This window comes from Taudactylus pleione, unplaced genomic scaffold, assembly GCF_031769625.1.
Source record: "Taudactylus pleione unplaced genomic scaffold, aTauple2 ptg000386l, whole genome shotgun sequence".
Classification (NCBI taxonomy): Eukaryota; Metazoa; Chordata; class Amphibia; order Anura; family Myobatrachidae; genus Taudactylus; species Taudactylus pleione.
In genome coordinates, this window is record NW_028284787.1 from 6305254 (window position 1) to 6325629 (window position 20376).

General features: G+C 44.7%; 2 protein-coding genes across 5 annotated transcripts in view; one reads left to right on the forward strand and one right to left on the reverse strand.

The window, feature by feature from the left end:
- STX17 (syntaxin 17) overlaps positions 1–20376 on the reverse strand; it is a 328399-nt gene that overhangs the window by 76824 nt on the left and 231199 nt on the right. The gene's annotated exons all lie outside the window — the stretch shown is intronic.
- ERP44 (endoplasmic reticulum protein 44) overlaps positions 1–20376 on the forward strand; it is an 88405-nt gene that overhangs the window by 64609 nt on the left and 3420 nt on the right. The window contains exon 11 of the mRNA XM_088445685.1: positions 18608–18710. Coding sequence (XP_088301811.1) covers positions 18608–18710 — 103 coding nt within the window. The remainder of the gene's footprint in view (positions 1–18607; positions 18711–20376) is intronic.

A 20376-nucleotide genomic window follows, 5' to 3' on the forward strand; every position in this document is an offset into this window, starting at 1 on the left:
CTTTCCTTCTCCTATAGGCTCGCAGGTGTGTGGGGGAGGGGTGTTTTTTCTGTGTGCCTCACTTATATAAATCTACGTATTTGTGAGGTCAGTCGCATACAGTGGTTTAGCTACTCAGTGCCATATTGTGGGCTGTCTGTGTTGCATACTTGGGAGTGCGCAGGTGTTATACGCCTCACCTCTTTTCGGTGATACATAGTTATTGCAAAGTTATTGTGTCATGTCTGATGAGGAGAATGCGCGCTCCGTGGCTCCTGTGTTGTTTTCCTGCCGGCGCTGTTCGCCAGGGGTTGATGGGGTGGATTTGTCTCAGGACGGTCTGTGTGGGCGGTGCCAGCTGGTACCTGGTCCCTCTAAATCCCTGGTGGCGCAGGATCCTCCTTGGGCGATGTTTTCACAAGTGCTGGCGTCAATCGTGGACCGTCTTGCAGTCCCGACTGCGGTCCCTTCTAGGGCGTTGCCCCAGCCCACCATTCCCCGGGTGTTCTGCATTAGTTGCAGTCTCCCCCCGGGTCTCAGACTGTGAGTCCTTATTCGGGGTTGCCTGTGTACGTACAGTCTCCCACAGTGACGCAGCAGTCAATGGCACCCTTTCAGGGGTATCTTCAGGCGGCACCCCCTCAATGGGTGGATGTCCTCTCCACCTCTGGCGGCCTCGTCGTCTGCTTTTCAGTCGATGTTACACACTGATTTGCCCCCAAAGGCGTCCAAGCGACCTTTTCCGGCTTCACTGGCGGCACAGTTCACGGACACGGATGTGTCTTCGGATGACGGAGAGGTACATGAGGACTCTGACTCGGATGCTGTGGCCCAGGAGGTGGAGACTAATTCCTTTAATGTGCCGACATTGGTTAGGGTGGTGCGGGCCATCCTTCATATAGAGGAGGATGTGCCGGCTCCCAGGTCGAAGTATCCTAATTTTAAAAAGGCCAAAGTAGCTTCGACTGTTTTCCCCTGTCCGACCAGTTGACGGATCATATGGCGGGGGCCTGGTAGTTGCCCAGCAAGAGATTTCAACCACAGAAACGGTTGGCATCCAACTATCCTTTTCCTGAGGCTCATTGCAGGAAATGGGAAACCCCGCCTGCGGTGGATTCCCATGTCACCCGCTTAATTAAAAGCGCTACTTTGCCATTACCGTCTATCTCCTCCCTGAAGGATCCCACGGACAGTAAAGTGGAGACTTGTTTAAAGTCTATGTACTCTCTGGGCCAGTGGACCATCCGTCCATGGCCATCTCTTGGGTGGCTAAGGCCATTGAGAGCTGGGCCAACGCTTTGGAAGATACCTTTCCGGACAGATGAGAGATGCGGCTTCCTATATTGGGGAAGCATCGTTTGATACAAGCCTGCTGACCTCCAGGGTGTTGGCTGCAGCTGTGTCGGCGCATCGGTCCTTGTGGCTGCGGTCCTGGAGGGCTGATGCAGATTCTAAAAAAGGCCTGGAGGCCTTACCTTTTAATGGAGAGTTGCTATTTGGTCCAGATTTGGACAAAATAGTGGATACTCTGGCTAAATCAAAGCCTGCCTTCGGCTTCAGCGCCGGCTAAGGTGAGGGGTTCAGGGAAAGGTCAAGGGCCCGTCCTTCCTGAGGCAGTCTGCGGATAAGACAGCCTCGAAGCCAAAGAAGCAGACCTGGAGTGCCAGGCGCCCTTCTTCCAAACAGGAAGATAAACCTTCTTCCTGATGGGACGGGCCTCCCTCTGGGGGACCCCAGAGTGGGAGGCCGACTTCTTCAATTTGCCCAGTGCTGGCACAATACCACCATGGATGCTTGGGTTCGAGAAGTGGTCTCCCAGGGGTACGCCCTGTCTTTCTGGCACAGACCGCCCCACCAGTTTTTCTGCACGAGTCCTTCTCAGGACAAAACCAAGACTTTGCAGATGCAGGAGGCTATAGAGTCCTTGCTGAAAGCAGGGGTCATTGTTCCAGTTCCTCAATCACGAGGGACTGGGTACTACTCTACTCTGTTTCTGGTGCAGAAACCCAATGGTTCTCATCGCCCTATCCTCAATTTGAAGTCTCTGAACAAATTCCTCAGAGTTCCCAAATTCAGGATGGAAACGTTACTTTCCATCATTCTGGCGATGGAACCTGGGGATTACATGGTCTCCCTGGATATCCAGGACGCTTACCTCCATGTTCCGATAGCACCTTCGCACCAGCTGTATCTGAGGTTCGCTATCCTTCAGCATCATTATCAGTTCCGGGCGCTACCCTTTGGCCTCTCCACGGCACCAAGGGTATTCACCAAAGTGATGGCAATCATGGCCGCACATCTTCGGAACCAGAATGTACGGCTGCTGCCGTATCTGGACAACCTCCTTTTGCTGGCGAGCTCCCCGGAGGTACTGCTTCAACATCTCCACCTGACGATCACTTGTCTGCAAGCGCACGGGTGGTTGATAAATTGGAGAAAGTCCTCCCTGATTCCATCACAGCGGATGGTTCATTTGGGAGCCCTGCTAGATTCTCTTCAGCAAAGGATCTACCTGACTGCGGAGAAGGTCTCCTCCCTACAGCTGCGGATACAGTTTCCTGAGCAGTTGTCGCCTGTCGGTCCATTCGGCTATGAGAGTTCTGGGGTCCATGGTGTCGGCATTCGACATGGTGGAATTTGCCCAGTTCCATTCACGGCCCCTGCAGGGGCTGATTCTATCAGAATGGAACGGGTTACCTCACCGGATCCGCTCTCAGATGCTGGTGTTGTCCCCGGAGGTTCGGCAGTCTTTGGCTTGGTGGCTTCAGGAGGCTCATCTGGTCGAGGGGTGCCCTTTTTGGATCCCGGACTGGGTCCTGCTCACAACAGATGCCAGTCTCCGCGGTTGGGGGGCAGTGACAGGCTCGTTGTCACTTCAGGGTCGTTGGTCTGCGGAAGAAGCACTTCTCCCCATCAACATCCTGGAACTGCGGGCGGTGTACAGGGCCCTGCAGTCGTCCAGCACCGCTCTTCAAGAAAGGGTGGTTCAAGTTTAGTCCGACAACGCCACCGCGGTGGCATACATCAACAACCAGGGAGGAACTCGCAGTCGGGCTGTGATGGCGGAGGTGTCTCGCATCCTTACTTGGGCGGAGTGCCACATTCCAGCGATCTCGGCTGTCTTCATCCCCGGAGTCCTCAATTGGGAGGCGAACTTCCTCAGCCGTCACGATGTGCGTCCCGGGGAATGGTCACTTCACCCAGAGGTGTTTCAGCTACTTCTGGACAGATGGGGCTGCCGGAGCTGGACTTGATGGCCTCCCGTCACAATCACAGGTTGCCCATTTACGGGTCAAGGACAAGAGACGCAGGAGCATGTCTGGTAGACACGCTGTCGGTGAAATGGACGTTTCACCTGGCGTATCTGTTTCCTCCGATATCCCTGCTTGGCCCAGACGTCCTTGGTACTCCGATCTGAGGAGCCTCTCCATCTACGCTCCGTTCCTTCTTCCTCAGCGTCAGGACCTATTGTCTCAAGGGCCCTGCCTTTACCCAGATCTGGGTCGGCTGTCTTTGACGGCGTGGCTCTTGAGACAGCCGTCTTGAGGTCTCGGGGCTTCTCTGGTTCGGTTATTAGTACCATGCTCAGGGCACGCAAGCCTGCTTCCGCACGGATTTACCACAGGGTGTGGCACACTTACTTTCAGTGGTGTGAATCCAGAAACTATGATCCTCAGGTGTTCCGAGTTTCTAGGATCTTGGAATTTCTTCAATCGGGTTTGGACCTAGGCTTACGCCTTGCCTCTCTGAAGGTTCATGTGTCCGCGTTGTTCGTGTGGTCCAACGACTGATTGCTACTCTGCCAGATGTTCACACCTTTTTCCAAGGTGTTCTCCGAATCCAGCCTACCTTCGTGCCTCCTGTGACTCCTTGGGACTTGGCGGTGGTTTTTCGGGTCCTGCAGGGTCCTCCTTTTGAGCCTCTTGAGTTGGTGGAGCTCAAGTGATTAACGTTAAAGACCGTTTTTCTCCTGGCAATTGCTTCTGCCAGGAGGGTGTCAGAGTTGGGGGCGCTTTCCTGTCGCCCCCCTTTTCTGATTTTTCACCAGGACAGAGTGGTGCTCCGCACTCGTCCTGAGTTTTTACCTAAAGCGGTTTAGAAGTCACACATCAATCAGGAGCTTGTTGTGCCAGCTTTTCAGTCACCTGATCTTTCAGCTGCTGAGGCTTCCTTGGATGTAGTCCGTGCGCTTAGAATCTATGTGGACCGGACTGCTTCTGTTAGGAAGTCTGATTCATTGTTTGTCCTCTTTAGTTTTCACAGGAGGGGTTGGCCTGCCAACAAACAAACTTTAGCCCGTTGGCTTTGTTCTTTTATTTGTGAGGCTTATGTACAGGAGGGTTTACCTGTGCCAGCCTCTGTTAAGGCTCATTGCACTTGTTCTGTGGATCCCTCTTGGACTGCAAGATGTGGCGCCTCTGCTGTTCAGCTATGTAAGGCGGCCACCTGGTCTTCCATTCAGACGTTTTTGAGGTTCTATGCGTTTGACACCTTTGCCTCTCAGGATGCATCCTTTGGGCGCCGGGTTCTCCTTTCTGCAAAGGAGCGTCCCCGCCCTTAGTTGAACTGCGTTGGGACATCCCCAAGGTCAACCCTGTGGACCCCCTAAGGACCCTGAAGTAGAAAACAAGAGATATGGTAAGAACTTACCTTTGTTATCTCTGTTTCTACGAAGTCCATAGGGCCATAGGGCACCCGCCCTGACGCACCTGGCTTCATATGGGCTGTTTGGCTGGTCACCGGTTTTCCGTATCCCATTTCTGTGAGTATGGTTTCTTGTGTGTTCCAGTTTTCTTCTCTCTGTTTAGTCTCCTCCTCTGGCCTTGGTTGCTTACCAACTGAGGTGCCTGTGGCTCGGGGGCGGGATATAGAGGAGGATGGACCCAAGTGCATCCTGGGAGCAGCAAAAGCTTTAACTGTGTGGTGCCCGTGGATCCAGATCCAGCTATACCCCAAGGTCAACCCTGTGGACCCTATGGACTTCGTAGAAACAGAGATAACAAAGGTAAGTTCTTGCCATATCTCTTGTATTTTTTTTTTTAATAAGTATACTAAAGAAACATGTAGTATATTTTGCTCTTGTATGCCAGTTACATGTGTTAACTGCAGAATTAAAATTGTATCTTTTTTTTTTTTTTTTGGAAGGAAATGGATTTGTGACCAATTAATATCCATTACTATTAAATGGTATCTAAAATGGGTATACTTGGCAGTACATTGTGGACACAGGACGGTGGTGCAATTGAGACTCATGCTCTGTATAGGGCAGTGTATTGACACTAGGCTGTGTATGGTGAACATGACCTTGTTTCGAACACTAAACCCTGTGTAGAGTGCTTGGAAATTAAAGATATCTGCCGGTCATTCTGCTGTATATACAGTGCAACCGGAAAGTATTCAACGCTTCACATTTTCCACATTTTGTTATGTTACAGCCTTATTCCGAAATGGAATAGATTCATTTTGTCCTCAATATTCTACACACAATACCCCATAATGACAACATGTAAAAAGTATTTTTGAGATTTTTGCAAATTTAATTAAAAAATAAAAAAAATGGGAAATCACATGTACATAAGTATTCACAGCCTTTGCCATGAAGCTCAAAATTGAGCTCAGGTGCATCCGGTTTCCACTGATCATCCTTGAGATGTTCCTACGGAATGGGTATGAAATACCGCCGGCCGGTCGATTCCCGTCAGCGGCAGCCCGACAAGAGCAGAGTGCGACGCAGCGAAAGCCCGACAGCGCTGGAAATCCGGATCGTGGATAGGTAAGTATCCACTAACCTAACCCCCGTAACCCTAACCCTCCTTAGGGGTGCCTAACCCTAACTTCCCCCCCAAGTGCCTAACCCTAATCCCTCCTCTAAGTGCCTAACCCTAACCACCCCCTACCCTGCTACCTAAACCTAAGTCCTCCGGGGTGGTGCCTTACCCTAAGTCCCCCCCGGGGGTGCCTAACCCTCCCTCCCCCTAGCCTATCCCTCCCGGGGGGGGGGGCCTAACCCTAAGTCCCCCCCAGGAGCCCTAAACCTAACCCTAAGTCCCCCCCCCCCCCCCCCCCCCGCGGCTGTCCGCTCGCGGCGCCCGGCATCACTACGACCGTGATGCAGGGCGCCGGTCTCCCAGCATCGGGAAAATGCGGGCATCTACATCTAGACGCCCGGCATTTCACCCATGCCGGGATAAGACAGTCGGGAAGCCGGCTGCCGGTATATAGGCAGTCGGCTTCCCGATTGCTTCCCGTTCCTACAGCTTAATTGGAGTCTACCTGTGGTAAATTCAGTTGTTTGGACATGATTTTGAAAGGCATACACCTGTCTATATAAGGTCCCACACTTGACCGTGCATGTCAGAGCACAAACCAAGCATGAAGTCAAAGGAATTTATCTGTAGATGTCAGAAAAAGGATTGTCTCGAGTCACAAATCTGGGGAAGTGTACAGAAAAATATCTGCTGCTTTGAAGGTCCCAATGAGCACAGTAGCCTCCATCATCCGTAAATGGAGAAGTTTGGAACCACCAGGACTCTTCTTAGAGTTGGCCGGCCGTCTAAACTGAGCGATCGTGAGAGAAGGGCCCTAGTCAGGGAGGTGACCACGAACCCAATGGTCACTCTGTCAGAGCTACAGCATTTCTCTGTGGAGAGAGGAGAACCTTCCAGAAGGACAACCATCTCTGCAGCAATCCACCAATCAAGCCTGTATGGTAGAGTGGCCAGGCGAAAGCCACTCCTTAGTAAAAAGCACATGACAGCCTGCCTGGAGTTTGCCAAAATGCACCTGAAGGACTCAGACAATGAGAAACAAAATTCTCTTGTCTGATAAGACAAAGTTTGAACCCTTTGGCGTCAATGCCAGACGTTATATTTGGAGGAAACCAGGCACCGCTCATCACCAGGCCAATACCATCCCTACAGTGAAGCATGGTGGTGGCAGCATCATGCTGTGGGAATGTTTTTCAGGGGCAGAAACTGGGAAACTAGTCAGGATAGAGGGAAAGATGAATGCAGCAATGTACAGAGACATCCTGGATGAAAACCTGCTCCAGAGCACTGTTGACCTCAGACTGGGGCGACGGTTCATCTTTTAGCAGGACAACGACCATTAGTACACAGCCAAGATATCAAAGGAGTGGCTTCAGGACAACTCTGTGGATGTCCTTGAGTGGCCCAGCCAGAGCCCAGACTTGAATCCACTTGAACATCTCTGGAGAGATCTGAAAATGGATGTGCACCAACGCTTCCCATCCAACCTAATGGAGCTTGAGAGGTGCTGCAAATAGGAATGGGCCAAAACTGCACAAAGATCGGTGTGCCAAGCTTGTGGCATCATATTCAAAAAGACTTGAGGCTGTAATTGCTGCCAAAGGTGCATCAACAAAGTAGTGAGGAAAGGCTGTGACTACTTATGTACATGTGATTTCTTATTTTTTTTTATTTTTTTTATTATATTTGCAAAAATCTCAAAACAACTTTTTACACATTGTCATTATGGGGTATTGTGTGTAGAATTTTGAGGACAAAAATGAATTTATTCCATTTTGGGATAAGGCTGTAACTGTGTAACATAACAAAATGTGGAAAAAGTGAAGTGCTGTCAATACTTTCCGGATGGACTGTATGTAGTACATGAGGCACTGCTGGCATAAAACTTTGGTACAGGACTTTGTGATAGGAATAGGTATTTTCTATGATTGTGTGTTACACTATGTAGCCCTTAACAGCAATAGACAGCATTGTGTGGCAGTGTACGTGTCTGTTATATACCTTTCAAATAATAATGCCTGTGACCCTAATCTCGCAAAATTAGAAAAGATATCCAGTGACTTCCGGTGGGCCTGGCATCTGGAATGGCCGCCTTTTAATTGTCTCCAGAGTAGTGGCAGAAGAAATCCTCTTTAATCCACCATTAAATGCTCTATTTAAGGCTTTATGACTACACCATCGTCTAGCCCAGAAACAGGGGATTCGTTTGATACCCATATTGCCACTACTAACTTAATCCCACCGGACTTCTGCTACGAATAGCACAGAATACTGAGCACGCCAAATACTTGGCGCGAATTCCGGCGTGGATGCCATCATGGCTGCTTAGGCTGCTCTCCCAGTGGCGAGACTGAACATACCACCGCTGACTCCCTGCCTAATCTACTCACCTTGTGTCTGGCTCCCTTACCTGTCCAGATCTGGTTGCTGTGGAGGCTGCTGCCGGCCGGGAGATCCGGTGTGCCGCTGGGCTCCTCCGCTACTGACGCCTCAGTCTTTTCTCCTGCTGCGGGTGGCGTTGTGTGCTCCGGACAAACCAGCTCCTTACTTGCCCGGATCTTGTTGCTGCGGGGACAGCCGGCGGCCGTGTGATCTTGAAAGCCGCTGGACCCTTTCACTGCTGACGTCCTGGTCCTCCTTTCTCTGGCTGGCTGGCTCCCTCATCTTCCCAGGTCCTGCCGCTGCGGAGCTGCTGACGGCCGGGGGATCCTGTGAGCTGCCGGGCTCTTCCGCACCGGACACCAGACGCCGCTATTGGCATCCCGGTCCTCTCTCTGGCTGGCCGGCTCCCTCATCTGCCCAGGTCCTGCCACTGCTGAGGGCCGGGAGATCCTGTGGGCTGCCGAGCTCCTCCGCACCAGACATCTCTCCTGAATACCTGGTTCTCTCCTGGGGCGTTGCCGGGTCCCGCTGGGGTTGCTGTGTCCATCGCCGGCTCCTGGCGTCCACCCGGCTCCTGCGGCCTGCCTGTCACTGGTCCCGGTTCCTGGCTTCTAACGCCCGCCCACGACTGACTCCTGGCGTCCATCTACCGCTGGCTACCGGCGCCCGCCCGCTGTTAGCTCCCGACGTCCATCCGCCACCTGCTCCTTGTACCTGCCTGCCGCTGGTTCCCGTCACCCGCCGGCTCCTGACGCCTACCTGCTGCTGACTCCTGGCGTCCATCCATCACCGGTCCCTGCCGCCCGCTCACGACCGGCTCCTGCTGCTGGCTTCTGGCTCTCACCTGCGGCAGTCTCCGGGTGTCCATTTGCCGCTGGCTCCTGACACCTGCTTGCTACCGGCTTCTGATGTCCGTTCTTCACTGGCTCCTGTCATCCACGCCGTCTGCTGAGGTTTGAGGCGGGTACTGTGCGGAGCCCTCCGGCGATCTCTCCTATAGTGCCTCCCTTTCAACGCTTGCCATCATCGCTACTGGAGGAGCACCTGACATTATATACAGAGGTGAATAACCTGGCACTGAGACTGTCCCTACCATCTGCTTTGCAATCATCACTCTCCTTCTGGATCGGTGGCGCTCAGACGATGGTCATTTGACAGCCTTCCTGGTACTAATGTTGTCACCCTTTTCTTATCCTTTTTTTCCTAATACTTGATCCCTAACCTCCCTTGTGTACTGCCCCTGCCTTCTTAAAACCTTCTCTCCGTCCTCATCCCATTTATCCTCCCTCTCACCCCTATTCCACTTTTGTTCTTTTAAACTGGTGCTGATACTATCCAGCGCCCTGGAGAAAACTGCTCCCTCTCCCACTTGGGATTGAACACTCTGCATATTAGTCAGTCTTGAGACCATATCTTGGTTTATTTGAATAGTTATATTAGTTTCTTGTGCTACCAACATAATATTGTGCTGTAGTTGTGACTATAATATCATAACTTTTCCATTTTTTATAATGGTATATGTATATTCTTTGCAGTAGCTATATTGATACTTGTGTTATACTCCCGCCTAGTGGCACTGCACAGACATTGTCGCAGAATTCTACTCACTAGTGACAACTAGTCCTAAGGGAAAAAAAAAAAAAAAAAAAGATATACATCTATTGTTGTGTGCTGACTATATCGCAATACAATTATACAGCATATTTTGTTGATTCTACACGCTTTAGTTGAATATATTTTCATCTTCACAATAATTTTATTGTGCACAGCTACTAGCGATAGTACATTACTGGTGGCAATCATTTCTGGATGCATTCATTTATTTTATTTGTTTTATTTTTTCATCACTGTTGAGTAATATGTAATTATATAAAACGAAAAAGGGGTATCGTTTACAATTCTATTAATATAACCCTTTAATTAAGTAACAATCTTGTGAATATAGAGGTACTGAAGTGACCAACTAGCTTAATAGATCTTACTCTTTACTTTGGCCTCTTGGCCCGCAGGGAATGGACAAATATTTCCCTAAAGCTTCTACATCTCCAGATACATCATCCACGCCTAATATGGGTAAATCAAACAAAACTGCAGGGAAAAACACTCCCTCACTTTCTTCTCAAGAGCCACAAGATATCACTGATCCTTCAAGCTCTGCTACTTCAGGAGCCATTTCCATAGCTTCACTACCCATGCTAGAAATGGCGGAGACCATTTCTAGAGTTTTGATGCCTCAATTCGACAAAAGATTAGAGGGAACTGAAATGAAGATAGAAGCAGCCCTAACCAGAATAGATGCACATGCTGCACGTTTAAATACTCTAGAGTCAAGAGTTAGCGATGTAGAAGACAGAGTCCAAAACATTCAGGATGGCACCTCCTCCCATTCTTCTACTATTCAGGCTCTCCAGGATAAGAATCGACACCGTAGAAATAATCTACGGTTCATTGGAATCCCTGAATCGTATAAAGGCCCACAACTCATTGATTTTCTTGCCAAGGATTTACCTTTGGCACTAGATATCATTGATAATTTGGGTACCCCCCAAATAGAGAGGGCTCATCGCTTAGGCTCAGAAAAGCAGGGAGAAAACAATAGACCCCGTCCTGTCATAGCAAAGTTTTTAGACTATAGAGCTAAGGAACAAATTCTGACAGCATATAGAAAGTCTAATCCCCTGACAATCCAAACACATAAAATTATGATTTTCCAGGACTTTTCAGTATTGGTCGCTCAGAAACGCAAAGCTTTCTCTGAGGTATGCAGCTTTCTTCATTCCCAAAATCGCAGATTTGCTCTTTTATACCCGGCCAAATTGAGAGTATTTGAAGATGGCCGCCCAATATTCTTTGAGGACCCTGCACAAGCAAAACGCCATTTTTTGCCTTCTCATTTACCTCCTAGATCACCCTGATCATAAAGGAGTAAAAAAAAAAAAAAAAAGTTTAATACTAAAAGGATAATAGTGGATAACACTGTAAAAAAACGCATAATTAATATCATTGTGGGAGGAGGAGAGAGGGAGGGAAAGAAGAAAAAGAAAAGAAGAGATATACTTTTACCTTTTATTAACAAAAAAAAAATATATAAAAAAAATATATATATATATATATATATATATATATATATATACCTCTACAAACTCATCTTAGAGAGTTACATCATAGATTAATGACAAATATAATAAAATATCTCAATTAAGATATAGTTTAATGTGTTCAGAAAATTAATACTGTGAAGGGTTATACATCGCTTTATAAGATCAGATACCCCTACCCCCTTAGGGTGAAATTAAAATCTATGTTACTGTTGGTTTGGTGGATAGTCTGGATAAGTGCAGTCAATCCCAGGCTGCACCTGTCCTCTTTTTTTGTTGGTTGGAAAAATGAAAAGTGGAGAAATGTGAAGCAAGGAGTCATATGTGGTTTTGTTGTATTTGTATTCTATCAATGTTATGTGCAATATGTGATGTTTTATGTTTAAATCCGTCTGGCGATTGCCCAGAGGCCTACATGCACCAAAATAATACTGGACCTTCCCCATACGGCAGATATTTCTTGGGAAACTAAAATACTCCAAAATGTAAATGTCGATTGGAAATACGAACACTAGACCTCGAACAGATGAGGTGTCAACCCGTAGCCCAGTGGGATTAAAACTTGTCTCGTGGAACGTTGGGGGATTAAATTCACCTATAAAACGTAAGAGGGTCATAACGCACCTTAATAAACAACATCCTGACATAATATTTCTACAGGAAACACATTGGCAGTTGGGGGATGAGGCTGTCCTCCGAGCTCCGTGGATAGGCACATGTATCACGGCCTGTCACCATAATAAATCCAGAGGTGTCGCAATTATGTTCAAACATGATTTACCATATAATATCTTGAATCAAATCATAGATAAACATGGGAGGTTTATAATATTAGATATTGAAATTAGACACTCTAAGTTTACTTTGATAAATATATATGCACCAAACTCGGGCTCCCAGTCTTTTTTTAACCACTTAACCAAATTATTACAGCAAAGAGATAATTATCCATTAATTATGGGTGGAGACTATAATATAATACTGGATCCACACATGGACAAGGCCCCCCCACCCCCTAGACAAGATACAGCTACTTGGAAAATACTCCCATCTCTACTAAATACACTAAATTTGATAGATCCTTGGCGGCTGCTAAACCCTACAGATCATTCATATACTCATTTATCAGCAGCACACGGCTCCTGGTCCCGAATCGATTATATCCTACTGTCGGACGTTTTGATGGCTAGACTAGAAAAAGCAGATCTGGACAATATAGTAATTTCAGACCACGCCTTAATATCAATAAATCTAACCTTTCCCTATGATATATATCGAGATAACATTTGGCGTTTTCCAGTAAATATGACTTCATCAGAGGATTTTAAAATATATTTAAAGTCAAAGTGGTCTAATTTTGTAGATGACAACATTGAGCACTGGGACAATCCTAGCCTAATGTGGGAAACATCAAAAGTTGTATTACGAGGACATATCATTAGCTACATGGCCAAACGTAAAAGACATGTCAGCGAATAGACACTCCCTGACCACAACGATGCGCCAAGCATTTAATGAATATACCACAGATCCCTCCCCAGATAAATTAAGCCAATATAAACAAGCCAGACAATTTTTAGAGGATTTTCTCCTTATCCAGGCTAAACAAAACAGAGATCTCTAAACACAAATATTATAGGTGGGGGAATAAAGCAGGCCGTTTTTTAGCTAATATCGCTAAATCAAGAAAACCTAGGAACCATATCAAAGCCATTATTAACCCCACAACTAAATCCCTTGTCACTGACTCACAGAATATCCTTTCATTATTTAATGAATACTATTCCACCCTTTACTCCTCGCAAACCATTGATATTGAACAGCAGAAATTGTTGTTAGATGAGGCACGCCTTCCCGTGCTTCAACCTGATCAAAGAGAGGCTCTGGACGCTGACATTACTAAACAAGAACTCAGAGATACCATAAAAGCATTACCGGCTAAAAAAGCCCCTGGACCGGATGGTTATTCCGGGGAATACTATAAAATTCTCCAAGGTGATGTCTCCCCATTATTATTGGATCTCTACAGACATATCCACCGTAATTACCCTTCTCTTCCGTTCTTTAATAACTCACTAGGATTCGTATCCGTCAGACATTCAGTAAAGGGTATTCGTGCTGCTTTAGCCGCTACCATTGCATCTAGCAAAATACCTAACTCTCAAAACATGCTTCTAAGCCTTGACACCCACAAGGCGTTCGATACGGTCCTTTGGCCACACTTATTTGAAATTTTTTCTCGAAGACAATTTACCCCTGATTTTATCGGACTGATCCGGTTTTTGTATAATTCACCCACTACTTCATTACTAATAAATGGAATATGTGGCTCGCCGATAAAACTGGGACGAGGTAAGCGTCAAGGCTGCCCACTTTCACCCCTACTATTCAATCTTGCAATAGACCCTCTTCTCCGTATTCTTCAGCAGTGGACAGAATTTCGTGGGATTAAGATAGGCACACATAATATCAAACTCACAGTTTACGCAGACGATATTCTGTTATATATTGCTGATCCTCAATTTACCTTGACGAAAATTATACACAGGATTGAACAGTTTGGTGATATTTCGGGGCTTAAAATTAATGAAAACAAATCTACTGCGATGTTATTACATCCCACCCTGCACATCCCGTCGTGGGGTTCCTCATTCTCATTTTCCTGGGCCTCTTCACATTTGGATTATCTAGGTATCCAAATACCAAAAAATCCCGCTCTTTTATATGAAAAAAATGTCACTCGTACTATTCGAAATATTACAGACGAGCTTCGCAGTTGGCAACACTTAACACTATCATACTTGGGGAGAGCGACTTTAATAAAAATGATGACATTCCCTCGGCTTCTATATGTGTTACAGGCACTACCTATTTTACTCACATCAAAAGACATTCAACTTATTAATAAACTATTTAGGTCTTTTATATGGCAGAATGGTAGGGCCCGTATAAGTCTAAGGAAGCTATGTCAACCTAAGGCAAACGGGGGAATAAACTTCCCAAATATTCTTGACTACAATCACTCATCACTGTTGAGGATATTGATAGATTGGCTGCACGATAGGGAGGTTTACGCTAATACATCAATAGAGCCACAATTCCTACCCACTATGGATTTAAAATATTTTTTACACATACATGATCAAGAAGTACCAATAGAAATCCAAGATAATCCTTTGCTCATGACAACTAGACGTCTGTGGCATATTTTACGTCACAAACAACGACTGAACGCATACAAATCAATATATCTCCCATTAGTGCGTAATTTGGATTTCCAAGAAGGAAAGGCAACATATCCCTTTACAATTTGGAGGGTCGGAGGTGTGCATACTGTAGGTAATTTGATGGCACTAGATGAGAAAAGACCCCTGACGTTCCCAGAGGCAACGGAAAAATTCGAGACATTAAGGGCATATCCCCTGGCATATTTCCAGGCAAAACATTATATCACATCAATAATGCGGGTATTCTCACCCTCTGACTGGAATAATCCATTAGACAGATTAATAGGTAGACAGAACCCCAACAAGAAGGCCATATCTATATATTACAAATTTCTTGGCGAAGAATTGGATCATACATTGGTCAGCCAAGGTATGCGACAATGGTTGACTCAATTCCCAACCCTCACAATAGAAGACTTAGTAAAAGGGTTATCAAGATCACGTACAATGCTGAGTGCTAGTACATATAATGAGTTATTTTTAAACATTTACCATAGAACTTATCTGTCTCCCCACAGAAGATACAGAATGGCTCTGTCAAACACTCATACATGTCCTAGATGTGATGCAGTAGAGGCAGACTTATATCATTGCATTTGGCAGTGTCCAGTAGTCCAGGGCTTTTGGAGAAAAGTCAAACAAGACGCTGAACGACACTTAGTAAACTATGTACCCTTCACACCTGAATGGGCGATATTGGGTATTTTCCCAAAAGGGCAGAGACTTACCCAAGGTAGCAGAAAACTATTAATAGCAATAAGTGCTGCAGCTAAAAAAACTATATTGCAGGAATGGATCCAGTCCACTCCCATAACCTTCACACTGTATAAAGAAAAATTGCAATTTATCTTCAGAATGGATTGGGTAGAGACCATGTTTAATAGAGAAAGGAAGGCCTCCTCTTTTTTCGAGACTTGGGAGAGTTATATCCCCACCTTGTCAAACACAATGCAAATGCAAATTTATAACTGTATGCGAAAAACACAGTGGTATGAGTCACAGCTATTGTTAGGAGACTCATTAATTTAACTACTGATAAGGCGGATTGTGCACTTAAATAGAGAATGTTGGCATGATCGATGGGCGGACGCCGGACGGAGATTTACTATGTTATATGTTTTCATATTTTCTATTGAGAATTATTTAAATACAAATATATGTTGTATATATGATAAGAAATAATTGCTAAAATATTTCTAAATGTTTAGTAAGAAAAGGAAACATTCATAATAATTAATGTGTGACAGCATGTAAGACTGAGATTAAGATTAATGGATAAAGATCTAAACAGTAATGGATTTCAAGTATATAATTTGAACTCGGTGTTATATGCATATTCTTTTCTTTGCATGTCTATTATGTATATGTAAATGATTTCCTTGCTTCGGTTAAAATAAAAATATAAAAAAAAAAAAGAAAAGACATCCAGTGACAGGACCTCGAAATATAAAGCCGTTTTAATAACATAATTGTTTATTTCTTGCCTCCTTAGAAATAGTTAAAAATATCACCACCTAACTTTCTCAAGTTCCTTTACTTTTAAAACCAGACAAGAAACTGCTATATTATCTTTTGATCAGATATATCTGAGGTACGTTCACTTAGTGACCTGATAATGCCTATATACTGTATGGTTATAGTTCTTTAGGTTGAAAAAGATATTGGTCCCTTCATCCACCTTCCATAACTTCCCATGGTGGTAATCCAGAGGAAGGTAAAGCAAAAACCTTCCTTGTGACATGGACAAATCTAACCTCACTGGGACAAATCTAACCTCACAGGGACATGACAATCTAATAAATTCACTGCATAATTTCAAAAGTAAACAAATAGCATTTTTCCCATAACTTCTTTTAGAATTTAACCATTCCATTCCCTATACTATTAATGGTGTCCACCTTTACACCACCATGTCTTTATAAAACTAATCCATATTCATAATGAGGTCTAACTGTTGACTTGCGTATGAAATGGGACTTCCGTGTTTTGCTTCTTGTGTATTTATTCCCCTCTTATGCATTCCAGGATTATATTGCCTTACTTGGCTTTCTGTAGACCAAATATTCCTAAATTCAATTTCATTTGATAAATCCAGAACAGGATCCTCAACAGTCTAACATTGGGCAATGCTCATGTATATGTGTGTCAGTCCTCCTGATCGAGATATCTCCTTTAAGGTGTATCAGCTGATAGACAGAGAAATAACACTTAAGACCAAACTCTGTCAGCATCTCTGTTGTGTTATTCAAAAGGTACACAAATCTTATAGCGTTTCTTACAAGGAGGTTGTTCTCAAAAATGTAATGTGCATAGTATCAGTAAGTACAAACATCTATTGTTCTCCAAGGTTAGTAAGGGGAGTCTTTAGGATGGGAGTTATGGGAGACAGGCATAACAGTTTAGAATACATATTCTATTCATAAGCTTATCTTGTTAGACACCATCTGCTGAACTCAAGGTTTTCTTGAACTCAAAGACTAGCAAAAATCATTCTCTACTGTTCTGCTATTAAAGTTGTAAATATCTTAAAAGCACACTCCATCTTGTCACAAAATGGAGTCTCATGTGGATTGCTTAATATCAGATTTCTCACATTGTATCCCATATTTGTAAATCACATCACCACAGCCGCAGTACATAGGACTTGCGTTTACCTTCATTAACTTACATGTTTTATTGCACAGTGCACTGTGCCATTTAGTGTAACGCCTTGTGCAGCAAGTTACTGTCCTGCCCTGCGCTAATATCCATGCAGAGCTTTTTGTCAGTGATGGATGAGTCTTTATTATTATTATTATTACAACCTAAAAAGTTTACATTTAAGTATTTGTAGTCATTGTTACCTTTCTATGGCAGGATGTTGCTTAATCTGAAATCGCATGCTGCCCGAACAAACATTTTATGTGGCCCAACAGTGTGGGTATATATATATATATATATATATATATATATATATATATATGTGTGTATATATATATATATATATATGTATGTATGTTATGCGGCCCACACACCTGCCACGATCGGAGCTCAACTCTGATCGGGCAGTGTTTACTTTATTAAAAGCTGGCAACGCTGATCGGCCAGTGATACAGTGCATGGGTGACGTCATGACGTCTCCCGCAATGAGAGGAGCCTAGATCTAATTAGATCCAGTCAGCGGCAGCATCTACGTGGGAAGGTGGGGTTAAGACTGCGTGGACCAGCGGTCACAGGTGATTGGGGCCTGTTCTATACCGGGAGGGGGCACAGCATAAGGGACATTACTGGGAGCACAAAATAAGGGGCACTACTTAGGGCATTGCACAATGGGCACAAATTCAGGGTGCATTGCACAGGGGGCACTGCATTGGTTTTTATTAATAATAAACCTTTGAAAATTGCATAGAAGACTTTTTTTTTTTTGCAGCCCACACACTCTTAAAACCTTGAATATTCGGCCCGGTTGGTATTTTGAGTTTGATATGCCTGATGTAGACAATCAAAGCATTACAATGTAGCAGTGCAGAATCTGAGACAAGTGAGCTAATCTTGGCTCTTACTCTGTTCTGCTGGACTGTTACAGAGCAGTATCATGATATGGTGATGGGAATGCAGGAAGGGTGGCGACTAGGGATTAGATCACAGGAGAAGGGTACCGATGTAGTTACAGAGGATGGGCTTTTTATGAACTGTAGATCACATGTAGGAAAATTATGGTAATAGAGTTATGCTTGTGTGAGGAGAGGACATCCGCTTACACATCTACAACAAAGTAAAAGTGACACCAAATTTAATTTATTGTGACACTGCGCAAGCATAGAGCATTGTCTCCCAACCCTTTGCCTGCTCTGTCTGCAATGATGTCATACACCACACCCAATTATGTCTCAGTGGTGAACTACAGCATCATATTTGTATTTCCAGCATTTACTGGTTCACAATAACTTTTTTTATTTTTGATTGCTATTATTATATAGCAATTTTTGGCACATTTCAAATTTGTTTAAGGAGTTGTACCTGTGACTTGATCATTTTAGTGTTTTACCTATTCCATGCATTGATTTACTATCCATGGGCCCAATGTAAGCGTGTTTTTATTATCACAATTAATGTTTACTGTATAAACAATTACAAGTTTCACAAAGTTAGTTTGTTTTGTTTTTTCCCTCAGAATTCCCGGTAAACTTAGGCAATTTGTGTTAGATTTACACTCCGGAAAATTGCACAGAGAATTCCACCATGGACCTGACCCAACCGATGTCGCTCCAGGACAGGTATTTTATCTATTATAGTACAAGACTTCGAGTAAAAGGTTATCTATATATAATATGGGCGCACAATGTATAGAAAATGTATATTTATATATCTAAATTACCGCCAGCTGCTCCTAAACCTGGTTAATCCTGTTACCCCCAAGATACATACAACTGATAAAAATTGGATAGGCTAACTATACTTAAATTATAGTAACAATAGTCCTCTAAATAAAGAATAGTCACTACCCAAAAAGAGGAATAACAATAAACAAATGTAAAAGTATTTCCAAGCTGGTAAGGCTCTAACTACACATGTATTGATCACAACCTTTAAGGAACCTCTGCAGTAGGTATCCCAGTATTCAGTCAATATAAAGTCTGTTAGTGCATCCGAAAATAGGGATATCCCTGTAAGGACCAAATCAAAGTCACTTGCATAAAAGTCCTCTCATACAAGAATCCATATTGGTCTGGATCAGTGTACTCAAATTATTTAGAAGTAAGTAGATGAGTCTCCAAATTTAAAATTTCTCAAATCCCCCTGGAAATTAACAAAATAGCTCTTTCCTTATGCAGGTCAACAGTGGCAGTTGTTTTTTTTAAGCCAAATTGATCCATTATTGTATAGCCACTTTCCACTGATTTAATAATTGGTTAACTTATCCCATTTTTTAGTAAAAGGAATAACAGGATTAATGGTTAACAAATCTTAACCCTGTGCCTTTCATGTATCTTGATTGTTGGAATTGTCATGTGATGGTGGAGCAACACCGATTGATGTCAAAGGTAACTGAGATGGGGGAAGGATCATATACTGGCAGGCCCATAGGCATCCCCAGGAATTGTGCAGGCCCATAGGCATCCCCAGGAATTGTGCAGGCCCATAGGCATCCCCAGGAATTGTGCAGGCCCATAGGCATCCCCAGGAATTGTGCAGGCCCATAGGCATCCCCAGGAATTGTGCAGGCCCATAGGCATCCCCAGGAATTGTGCAGGCCCATAGGCATCCCCAGGAATTGTGCAGGCCCATAGGCATCCCCAGGAATTGTGCAGGCCCATAGGCATCCCCAGGAATTGTGCAGGCCAGGCCCATAGGCATCCCCAGGAATTGTGCAGGCCAGGCCCATAGGCATCCCCAGGAATTGTGCAGGCCAGGCCCATAGGCATCCCCAGGAATTGTGCAGGCCAGGCCCATAGGCATCCCCAGGAATTGTGCAGGCCAGGCCCATAGGCATCCCCAGGAATTGTGCAGGCCAGGCCCATAGGCATCCCCAGGAATTGTGCAGGCCAGGCCCATAGGCATCCCCAGGAATTGCAAATAACTATGGAAGAAGGGGGAAAAAAGGGGGCATACCTGAACACAAGTGAGAATTTAAAGAAATTAAATATAATTCTACTATCTGAGGTAATAAGTCTTCTGATAGGAAGAAAAGATAACTCAAGTGGAGGTGCACCCCTGATAGTGTAGATCAACAAGTATACAGGAGAAAAGACAGACTCATCTTTTTGGGGGCATTCTTAGCTTAAATAAAGGTTAAGTTTTATTATTACCATTTAAAATTACAAATAATAGGATATACACACTTAAAGAGACGTACAAAAAAACAAGTAAGCAAATTATTTGTACAGTAATAATGAGATTCTCAGCTATATCCGCAGCAAATACATCACGAGTTCTAATAAT